The 12523-nt window shown below is 35.1% G+C and overlaps 1 protein-coding gene across 1 annotated transcript in view; it reads left to right on the plus strand.

Annotated features, from left to right (window-relative positions):
• The window catches only part of LOC141335655 (neuronal migration protein doublecortin-like), a 45680-nt gene that overhangs the window by 6912 nt on the left and 26245 nt on the right, over positions 1–12523 (plus strand). Inside the window, exons 2-3 of the mRNA XM_073841184.1 lie at positions 6379–6812; positions 10636–10970. Of these exons, the coding sequence (XP_073697285.1) occupies positions 6422–6812; positions 10636–10970 (726 nt within the window). The 5' untranslated portion in view covers positions 6379–6421. The remainder of the gene's footprint in view (positions 1–6378; positions 6813–10635; positions 10971–12523) is intronic.

Below are 12523 nucleotides of genomic sequence, written 5' to 3' on the forward strand. Positions count from 1 at the left end.
CTTTATATTAGGTGGCCTTAACTACTGTGCACTTACATTTAAATTAATCATTTGTTTATTAAAATTAGACAGGACATGTCTCACACAAACACACACACACACACACACACACACACACACGTTGGGGTTTCCGTGTTTTATCAAGTTTATTTAGTGTACATAAATAGGAAGATTGCATGGACTTCTATTTATTTAATTATTATTTTTGAATATATATACAGCTATAAATACTATAAACTTACCCTAACAAAAACATTTTGCACAAAAAATAAATGAATAAAATAAATAAATTAACTTCAATTGTATACCATTTCTACAAATGAGGACTCCCCAAAAGTAATCAGCCCTCAATTACGGCCTTACCACCCTGAGCTGCCCAATCTCTTCTGATCTCAAAAGCTATATATTATGGATATTATTTCATGCATATGAAAACACAAGAAAAGTTATGTATACTTACCTGTATGAAGGTTTACTCTGGAGGGGGCAGAGCTGGCCATCAGTTGAATGTTCTTGGAACCTAGTGAACATACAATCATAGTGCCATGAACAACTGCAGGATGACTTATTCATTATTTATGTTATAAAAAACATTCATGAGTACAATAGTGTAAAGATGACACAACAAATGCATCCAACGTGTTTTCATTAGAAAATAGACAGCGGATAAGCAGCAAATTAAGGTAATATTAATTTATTAATACAATTACAAAATTAATAAAACAAACTAAAATATATATATTTAAAATTGCATATTTAATGTTCTGCAGAGTTCACTCTTTTCACACACTACATCTCTTAATGCAAATGTTAATTACCACTGGGAAAAATTGCAAAAAAAAAAATACACACAGACTATACAGTTTTGCAAACATTCTAATTAATTTAATCATATATAGATCCCAAAACAACAACCAAAAAAAAAAAAAAATAAATAAATATATATATCAGGTCCTACTTTATATTAGGTGGCCTTAACTACAATGCACTTACATTTGAATTAATCATTTGATACAATGCACTTATTGTGTACATACATGTTTTTACATTGTATTCATATTTTAAAAATACCTGTATGTCATTACATGTGTAACTAATATCTGTAATTACATTTATAGTTATACTGTTGACCCATTCCTTAGACCTTAACCCACCCTTAAACCAACCCATACCATCAATCCTGTCCCTAAACTTACTCGTATCCCACCTCAATAGAAGCATACATGTTTTGCAAAACAATAAGAACACAATAAGTGCATTGTACTTATATTTTGTAAGTACATAATAGTTAAGGCCACCTAATATAAAGTGGGACCGTGTGATTTCAAAAAAATGTTGACCATTCAACTAGGTCCCTGGTTTCCATGTATGTATACCTAGCAGTACAAGTACATTAGCAAGCATGTGTTCTGTTAGTGTGTTCATGTGAGTGACTTTTACATTCTTGCACATGCTTAATCACTTCATTCTTTAGAAAAGGATGATGTGAAAAGATAGAGTTGGAACTGCTGCAGAGACAACTGTCCTTTTCTAACGCTCTCTTTCTTTCACTTTCTTTTATTTCTCATTTCTTTTGTGGAGAGGGTAGAAAGAGTTTTGTTTAAAAAGAGCAGCTGTGGTTTAGAAGTTCTGGCCCTGGTCCACTAGAGCACTGTGGCCAGGATCTGCCACCCTCTAAGTCGGGACTTTAATCAGACAGAAACAAACTCTGTTCCAAGACCTTGTGAGCTCTACCTACCTAGATCACATTTTAGGTCTCACAGAAGCTCTTTCAACACAATGTCTGTTTCAAAAGCTAGACAGCAACATATGATGTCTTTGGTGACACTCCCTGAAGGGCGCAATTGTTTTTGTATTTGAGCTGGGTTTTTTTTTTTTTTTTTGGTTTCACTTTTGTTTTTGAAATCGATCCTGGCATGGTCTGCAAAAAGAGGAGATGAGAGGAAGGGCGGCAAGGTCTGCAAAAGCCTCCCTAGGTGCCGGCCCTGCACTTGTGTACTGCATCGAATTCTGACAGGGAAAAGAAGAAATTTTTTAAAAAAGTCACTATTTTTGTTTTCTTTGCACACAACAAGTATTCTCATAGTTTTATAAAATTAAAGTTGAACCAGGTAGTTACATGGACTATTTTATCGATATCCTTATCTTTCTGGGCCTTGAACGTGGTAGTTCCATTGCTGTCTGTGCAAGGTTACAAAGCTCTCAGATTTCGTCAAAAATATCTTAATTTGTTTTTCTGAAGATAAAGTTGTCCTGGTTGTTTTGAAAATAGATTTTAAATTTTTTTTTGAAAAGCAAAACAAAACTGTAAAAAGCACATTTGGCTATTTAATTTATGCAATTGTGAAAAAATTTGGCAAAATACATGGGGGGAAAAACATGTTCAGTAATCGGCCTTCGGCCCAGTGTTTAATTTTTAAATTTTGTTCAATGTTCCCTTGGAAGACAGATCCCTTGTAGACAAAAGACTACAAAGACATACCATGGTTTGAAAGAGAGATAGAGAAAATTGATAACTTCTAGCCAACTCTGAGCCGCAATAGTGTATAAACATTTTATTTATTTATTTAACACAGACGGGTAGAACTGGTAAAACTGTAGCTGGTTTTACATGCTTTCTGTTTGGTCCAGACAGGTCATTTAATGTCAACAGCAGTTTAAGCTGATGCAGATGGTTGAGCTAAAGCTGACCTGTAGGTTATCTTTATCAAGCTATAATACATTGGTCCAGCAAGAAACTAGCTACCATATTCCAAAAAATAGCTTGGCTACAATGGTTTGACCATTGTTTTGACTTTTTCTGTTGCCTTTTGGTCCAATATGCACACAAAATTTGAATTATTATTTTTTATGGAATTGTATGATAACTTGATATGTAGGCTATTTCTTTTAGTGTTTCATACCTCGACAGAGAGTTGTTGTTAAGCCCATTTGTTTATTATTTAAAGACATCAAATTTGCATGTGCATGTAAATGTTGCAATACATTCAAAGCAGCCGCTGGCTAATTTTACAAACCTGGAAACCTCTACAATGATCTCTTCCTAGTTCAAACCTGTCTTTTGTTCTGGAGATTAAAATCCACTCAATAATGTTTCTATGGAAAGGTAGGAAAAGTATATGTCCGTGTCTGCTTTTTTGTTTCCTTCTCACTGCAGCAAGCACAGGGTAGAGCGTTGGATTGTTAGCTGATTTTAGTGGCATGGTGTAGGTGGAACAAAAAAGAGAAGTCAAAATTTGCATTCATGTCTAAATAAAATACATATGTGCATTTAAAGCATATATAAGAGCATGCATTTATTTTGAGACATTGTGAATTATGCATAATAACAACAGTTCTGTCAAACTAATAATTTAGTGTTAGTTCAACAAGCAGTTTGTTCGGAAATAGAGAAAAATAAAATGGATTTTCGTGTTACATTTGATGCATGTTTATCATTGTATATCACAAATCTCTAGACAGAAGCTTACCTACCACTGGACGATCATGATAGTGATAATTCCATCAACTGTCCAGAGCATCTTTCGCACTGCCCTTGAGATATAACGCAGACATTATTGTTAAACTCTGGCAAGTCCAGTTTAATTCAGTATTTTATAGTTTTGTACCTTTGTAATACACTGATAACCACCAAAAGCAGATGGTGATGAGAAAGTCACATAATGAGCCAAAGCCCATCACAAGCAGCTTTTAAATATTAGCATATATAGAAGGTGCACAGTGTCATTCACGCAAACACTAAACACCATCATGGTAACACAAATGAAACTGAAATAATGCAATAAACATACGTTTAACAACATTAGATGTAACATACAACCCTAATGTACACAACTGATAAGAAAAAAACTAAGAAGAAACAGTTATTTTAACAAAAAAACATCAATTTTAAAAAATGTAACAAGGAATTTTAGGAATGTAAATTTACGGTAATTTACTGTAAATACATTCTAGTTTACTTCTGAAAATGGTATACTGCCGTAAAATGACATGCAATGTCCAATACAGTTTTCCACCGTATATAGTAGGGGAACTTACCGGTTTAACAGGTTTTTACTGTAGCATTTTTACAGTTTTTTTACTGTTAAATTCACGGTTCTTTACAGTGAATATTTGTATTAACTTTGCATATTTGTTCTTATTATTAATGTCTTAGCTTAGCTACATGCTAATTATATGGTTAATTCCTTATTAGATAAATCATTTAGCTAATAAACATACCAGTCAATCAATAACAGTTTTTTAACTGAATGACAATTAATAAATAAGTGGGCAATGAATGGAATGTTCATTTTGTGAATCTGGTTTATTGAAACAATCTACTCTCACAATTAATAAATAAGGATGATTTGATGCTGACGTGTCGTTTCTGTACTTCATCTGTTTATCCTTTTAGAGAAGGTGGAAAGCTTGTGTAGCTGTTGCCATGGATACTGGCTAGTGAAGAACACTTTTAGATGGAATATGATGTTATGAATGCTGGTCTGTACTATATAAATGTGTATATACAGTAAACTTGTGTATTTCCATTATTTCAATCATATTGTAGATAAATACTGCCGGATAATAAGGCTAGTGGTGACCATACCCCAAGTTGTCTTTTGTTTGGGTTCTGTGTGTGTGTGTGTCAAATGAGAGTCTCCACAGGGAATTTTAATAATAGCTCATGAGTGACATTGAAATGTGTGTGGGTCTGCTGTATGTAGGCCAATCGAGTGTGTGGTACTCAGAGAGCACGTGTAGATGTGTAGTACTTAGATGATAGGCATAGACCGAAAAACTGATTTTTGCTTCAGTGTTTCAGGTGAAAAATTAATGTTTTTTTGACCAGCAGACTTTGAGGTCAGGTTTCTGTGCAATTAGTGCAATTCTCAATCATTTATTTATTGCAAAAATGTCAAAAGCAGTAGCAAAAGTAATCCAAATGATGATGCTTTGCAGCCGCAGTCCCCTCTGGTGGAATACATAAGTTTTGTATGAGGTGCAGAGGAAAATTTAAATCGTTAATCGCTGAAAATATTATCCAGATTATTATCCCTATCCACTCTGTGAAAGCGTGCATTTCTCGTTTAAACACACCTCACCAGAAACATGGCATGTGGCAGTCTGTGACAAAGCATTGGCAAGAGCCAAAGAGCATTCGATTATCCTGTAAAACGTTTTGTAAAGTTTCTTGAACTGGCAACTAGTGCGTCAGTGTAGGTTTTGATGCTTACGGTCGCTGCTCAGGATGGAGATGAAGATCGCTGAATAAAGGCGTGGATTTGGTTCTGTTCCTTGCAGTTGTATGGATTCTGAAGATTTGCCCCTGGTGAAAAAACAGCTAAAACCAGCCTAGGCTGGTTGGCTGGTTTAAGCTGGTCAACCGGCCTGGTTTTAGCTGGTCGTAACTGAACAGCTGGCTGGTTTTACAGGGGTTTTGGCCACTTTCCCAGGCTGGTCTTAGCTGCTCAGGCTGGAAAACGACCAGCTAAAACCAGCTACTTTCAGCTTAAACCAACTAAGACCAGCCAACCAGCCTAGGCTGGTTTTAGCTGTTTTTTTGTCACCAGGGGCATTACAGTGCACAAATAAAATTGATTGCTTTTGTAATTAGAGAAGAGAAAAAGTCCATCGATTATGACAATATAGACACATGTCCTCTTCTAGGCAGATTTGGAACTTCTTAATTATTGCCCTAATGTTGAAAATGGGGATTTTCATCGCTTTTTTTACAGTCACTTTCTATTTTGTAAAGCTCAGCAATCTTGTTCTGCACATCAGAACTATGTTCTTTGGTTTTACAATTAAGGGAATTTGGCCTTTGTGTTTCTCATATTTAAAATCCTGTGCAACAGGAAGTCATGGCTGGACAGTTTTATGCTCCTAGCTCCACCCTGGTGTGCTAAAAAAATGTAAATATGAATGGGAATATATTTCAAAGGTATTTTACTTATACGAATATCTAGGGGTGCCAATAATTGTGACTAACATAAACTAGAGAAAAACGTTTATTTCATAATGAATTTTTCCCCTCCAATTTCCATTGTTTTTCTTTTATGAAAGGTTAGAATTTTGTGAATTTTTTTGCATGAAAGATCAAAAGGATAAACAAAGCAGATTTATTTCCACAGGTGCCTTTGCTCATATTTACCAAGTGTGCTAATATTTGTGAAGGGCACTATAAACATTTATGGTTTATGTCCTATGGTTTTAATGGTTATACCACAAGTCATTAAAATAAATCTTTTCTTGACAATTTTATAAATAGTAATAGAACATTTGACACAAACAACAACAACAATAATATTTTTCTTTATCATTAATACTGTTAAAACTCATTGACTCATATAACATTTAACTGATTAAATTCTTTTATGTGGTTTCTCATTCGTTCAGACCCATAATTCCTCAATACAAGAACTCCTTCACAATCACCACTATGGATGCCCCCTCTGAACAAGTTGCCATGGAGCTGGACTTCGGCCATTTTGATGAGCGGGACAAGTCGTCTCGTACCCCACGAGGCGGACGGGCCAACGGTCTCCCCAGCCCCACACATAGCGCTCACTGCAGTTTTTACCGTACACGCACCCTCCAGGCTCTGACCACTGAGAAAAAGGCTAAAAAGGTGCGATTCTACCGCAATGGCGACCGCTACTTCAAGGGCATCGTGTATGCAGTGGCCAGTGACCGGTTCCGCACATTTGATGCTCTACTGGCTGACTTAACCCGCTCTCTGTCTGACCATATCAATCTGCCACAAGGGGTCAGATACATCTTTACCATCGATGGATCACAGAAGATTGGCACTCTGGATGAGCTAGAGGAAGGTGAGTGTTGGAGATTTACAGTGAGATTTCAGGAAACATTTTTGAAAAGCTTGAAAAATTTGTGCATGATGGTGTCTCTATAATTTGCGTACTATTATTGAGCAATAAATCTCCACATAAACATATAGTATGAGAAACATCCATAGACATTTCAGTCCAGCGACATTATAAAATATGCATGTTAAGAAACATGAATCTACACTTCACTTGTTGCAGGGCTTGCAGCACTTACATTTATTTGCTGGCAAACTTACAAAATACACTACCGGTCAAAAGTTTGGGGTCAGTAAGAGTTGTAATGTTTTTAAAGAAAGTCTCTTATGCTCATCAGTGCTGCATTTATTTAATCAAAAATATAGAAAAAAACTGTAATATTGCGAAATGTTATAACAATATAAAATAATGGTTTCTATTGTAATATACTTTAAAATTTGATTTATTCCTGTGATGCAAAGCTGAATTTTCATCAGCCATTACTTCAGTCTTAAGTGAAGAAGATCACATGATCTTTCAGAAATCATTCTAATATACTGATTTATTATTAGAAATTATGATCTATATTGGATCTACATTGGATTATATATTGCAACAGTTGCCCTGCAAAGTATTTATTTAGAAATTGTGGTATTTTTTCAGGATTCTTTGATGAATAAAAAGCTCAAAAGAACAGCACTTATTCAAAATATAAATATTTTCTAACAATGTATGTATTTGCTATCACTTTTTATCAATTTAACACACCCTTGGTGAATAAAAGTATTAATTTCTTTCATAAAAAAAAAGAAGAAGAAAAATTTACTGACCCCAAACTTTTGACCGGTAATGTAAATGCTTAATGATTTAACATTTGGAAATGAAGAAATTAAGACAGAAATATTGTAAATTTGTAAGTATTGTAAATTCAGTATTATTATTTTTTTACATCACATTGGTATTATTTCTTATTTTTTGATATGTTTATTTAATATATTATTATTATTACTGTAATTATTATTTTATCATCTTACTCAATTAATCAAAAACACTGGGAATGTGGCCTGTGCAAAATAATTTTAACCAAGATTTCAAGAGGGATCATAAAAATGTTATTAATTAATTTAGTCCTGTCCTGAAAATAGCTATTTCACATAACAGATTTTTACATATACTAAAAATGATCCCATTCAGAATTTTGCATACATATTTATCTGTTTCTTTAGCAGAACACAAATGAAGATTTTTAACTCAAACCATTGCAGTCTGTCAGTCATATAATGGCAGTCAATGGGATCCACAGCTTTGAAAGTCAAAAAAACATACACAGACAAAACCAAATTAAACCCTGTGGCTCGTGGCGATACATTGAGGTGTTAAGACACAAAAAGATCGGTCTGTGCAAGAAACTGAACAGTATTTATATAAATTTTTACCTCTGATCCACCGCTATGTCCAACAGTCCTGAGATATATGTATATATATTCCTGAGGTTAATAATAGGTTTGAATAGTATAACAGTATGTTGACTTTCTCAAGCCAATATAATAAGAAATATAAGAAAAAAATATTGAAGAGGAAAACGGTTGAATATAAATGCACAAGTGTTATGTTTTTATTTCCCCCGCCCCTCCCTTTAATTGATATCCAGAGGTATTTTCTGTAACCGTATGAAATGTATGTGTCATCTTAGAGGTAGCATGAATGCATTTACATGGCACAACCCCAGTAATGAACAATGGAATAAACAATGTTATTAAATTAATGTTTTAAATGTACAATTTTGTAGGGCTGCCCTCGACCAAAGATATTTCAGGTCGACTAGTAGTCGTTAATTTTAAGCATTAGTCGACTAATTATACATTTAATTATAAACCATTTAAATCATTATAATGAGTCTTTAATTGACTATATAGCTTAATAAGCGCTCAAGCACATGCATAAAGCTTGCCACAGCACACCGGCAAAAGCTAATGATTATAAATGTGTCAGAGATAAAAAGGTAAGGAGGCTGCATTAACATTTTAAAAATCTATTGATAGACTAGTGCTTTCTTTTTTTAGCTTAAGAAGTCTGTGACACTGACTCGTCATCTTTGTAGTACTAATGCATCTGTTTTCATACGAATTTCATAATCTCATAATCTCTCGATAGATATGTTTATCTCTCGATATGATATGTTTGGTTTTGCTCTGCGATTAAGCGACGAATGCAATTTTGGTCGACTAAGCCTTTTCTGGTTGACTAATGGATAAAACTAAAAGTTGTCAGTAGATGGCAAAATTCAGGAGCCATTATTTTAACTAACTACGCACAGCTATAAGTGACATTTAAAAACAAACATAATATAAAGATGCATGCTGTTTTGCACATTATTCCCTTACATGCCTTTCCCTTTTGTAAATGAAGTACAAGGTTATGGATATCCTAGCTGTCAGATATCCTAGATTTGTAAACTGTGCATACAAAAAATCTCTTTTTTTACGAATATAGTCAATTTTAAAGTGTCTGTGTACAAAATGAACAACATACTGTCTATATTTGCCACTCAGAATTTTTTCCTTCTTTTTACAAAATAATTTGTTTCACCCACTGGATTATTTTCATCTTTTTGATTATTTTCTTGTGGACGTCACTTGCTGTCACACCTCAACAACCCGTTCCTTGCATGCATGTTACACCCTAATAGAAATGGCCTATTAGTGTGTGATAAGCACTGAACCAGTTGTTAGTAAAACACTGCCCACCTTTACTGAGCTCTAAGAGCTAAAAGCAGATTGGTTGGCCTGTCTGGTTGCCATGCCAACAGAAATGTGCCCATTACAGGTTGACACCATCTTTTAATCCTGTGCATTCACACTCACACATGTCTAAGGCTGGCCACACAATAGAAGATATTTAAGGCTGATTTTAAGCCTGATGTGTCACTATGATTGTTTAACTGCTGCCGATTGGGACATTCTTGATTGGACTGCCTCTAAAGTCATACCCACAACATCCAAAAAAAGAGAGAAAAAGTGTCACCTACCGGATGTTGTGTGCTTCTATAGCAGGGTTCCCCAAATCTTACCCTGGAGGTCCAATGCGCTGCAGAGTTTAGCTCCAACCCTGATCACACTCACCTACCTGTTATTCTCTAATGATCCTGAAGATCTTGATTAGCATGCTCAGGTGTGTTTGATTAGGGTAAGAGATAAACTCTGCAGGAAAATGGATCTCGAGGTCCAGATTTGGTGATCCCTGTTCTATAGCTAAAACTTGGCAGCCACAAAAATGCCATGCAATCGGAGTACTGAGAAAGAACATCATATTCTTTTTTTATAGTTTGTTTTTTACTGTGAAACAGAATGCACGCCAGAAGAGCCAGCTGATCATGTCAATTGGGTAACACTTTCTATAAGGCCTGTATTTATAATATATTATAAGGCTATTTCAAGGCATTATAATGAATGCATAATGCATTATAAAAAACCTTATAATATGTTATATAATCGCTTGAGTATTTATAAGAAGAGATTTAATGTATTTACTTATTTGTGGTAATAGCTTTTAAGAGTATGATCATTTCGGTAACCCTTTCTATGAAGCCCGTATTTATAATACATTATAAGGTTATTCTTAAGGCATTATATTGAATGCATAATGCATTATAAAAAAACTTATAATTACCCACAATCCTATCCTGAAATTTAGGCCCTGCCATAGTAGCAGTTGTTATTTGAGCAAAACCAGTTGTCATCTGAACTAAAGCTGCCATACTAATTGTTCTGTAACAAAAATGTGTTAAGGTGTTCAAACAGTCCCTCAGAGAAATCTTTTTTCTTTGTTTCTGTGTTATCCAACCCTCCAGGTGAGAGCTATGTTTGCGCCTCTGAGAACTTCTACAAGAAAGTGGACTACACCAAAAATGTGAACCCCAACTGGTCAGTCAATGTGAAAGCATCAGCTAGCCAGAAGAACATGCTGGCCAACCGCACAGCCAATGAGGCGAGGGAGAGTAAGGACTTTGTGCGACCAAAGTTGGTGACAGTGATGAGGAGCGGGGTGAAGCCACGGAAGGCCGTCCGTGTGCTGCTTAATAAGAAGACGGCACACTCTTTTGAGCAGGTGCTCACTGACATCACAGAGGCCATTAAACTCGAAAGTGGAGCAGTGAAAAGGATCTACACACTCGATGGAAAACAGGTAAGGGAGGAGTACACACACTAAAAAAAAAAAAAAAGCAAAAACAACCATTTCTGGGTAATTTTGCAACCCTGTGTATGGGGAAGAACACATTCTCGGTTGTTTTGACCCAGCTGGTTGGGTTAAATGTTTGATCCAACATGCTGGGTTGTTTTATTTCACTTAAAGGGGTCATCGGATGCAAAACTAACTTTTACATGTTGTTTGAACATTAATGTGTGTTGGCAGTTTGTGTACACAACCACCCTACAATGATAAAAATCCACCCAGTGGTATTTTTTTAATCTTTAAAAGTAATATCCCCTTTTTAAAATCAGGTCATTCTCAGCGTCTTGTTATGTTTTTTGAGGAAAACATTTCAGGATTTCTCTACATATAATGGACTTCTATGGTGCCCCCGAGTTTGAACTTCCAAAATGCAGCTTCAAAGGGCTCTAAACGGTCACAGCCGAGGAAAGAAGGGTCTTATCTAGCAAAACGATTGGTTATTTTCTAAAAAACAAATTTTATACTTTTTAACATTAAATGCTCATCTAGTCTAGCTCTGTGTGTACTCTGTGTAGAGGTTTAAAAATGTATAAATTGTAAATGTTTTTAGAAAATAACCAATCGTTTCGCTAGATAAGACCCTTCTTCTTTGGCTGTGACCGTTTAGAGCCCTTTGAAGCTGCATTTTGGAAGTTCAAACTCGGGGGCACCATAGAAGTCCATTATATGGAGAGAAATCCTGAAATGTTTTCCTCAAAAAACACAACAAGAAGCTGAGAATGACCTGATTTTAAAAAGGGGATATTACTTTTAAAGATTAAAGATTGTCATGTACATTACTATGCCAATCCCTCCGAAAGTGCTCATGACCAATATATATATATAAGCTTGACTTTATAGCTATAAAACACATATTGAACTCCATATTGAACATCAGCTTACTGTGCTGTGTTTATTAATGTGCAGCTGAATATGTGCTTGCTTTTTGATATGCATCATTGGATCTTTAATCCTTTTATGTCTGCCTTACTTTGACCTCATCATTGATTACAGCTGTAACAAGCATCTGCAGACCAGGAAGAATGTGACCCTCTGTTAACCTTTTTCTTTTCCTTTTTTTTCTCCTTCAGTAATCTTTGTTCTTGTCTATCAGTGTCATCTACTGTATCCCTCTTTCTATTTATGAACATTTATATAGGCATGTTCTCTTGCCCCCCTTTATCTCACTCCATCCTAGAGTATCCTTCCTATTTGCTCACTCAAGCAGAACCTGATTCTCATCTGCAAAATTCAGATAAGATGAAAATTCAGACTTCTACCCATAATTTATAGTAAGAAGAAAGGCATATCTCACACAAGACTTGTAACTCTAATAACTGAAATCAGGTCCACTGGACTTGACAACAGCAATATATTCAAGCCATCTGTACCATCTTTATAGATTTTACCCAGACTTATTTGATCTGATTATCTGATCATTTACTTGAGTATTACCAGAAGAATTGAAGCCAGGCCAAATTTCCTATAGCCAACTGGGGTATCTAGCTAATAATTTTACAGTAAAC

This window comes from Garra rufa, chromosome 5 (genome assembly GCF_049309525.1).
Source record: "Garra rufa chromosome 5, GarRuf1.0, whole genome shotgun sequence".
In the NCBI taxonomy this organism is placed as follows: Eukaryota; Metazoa; Chordata; class Actinopteri; order Cypriniformes; family Cyprinidae; genus Garra; species Garra rufa.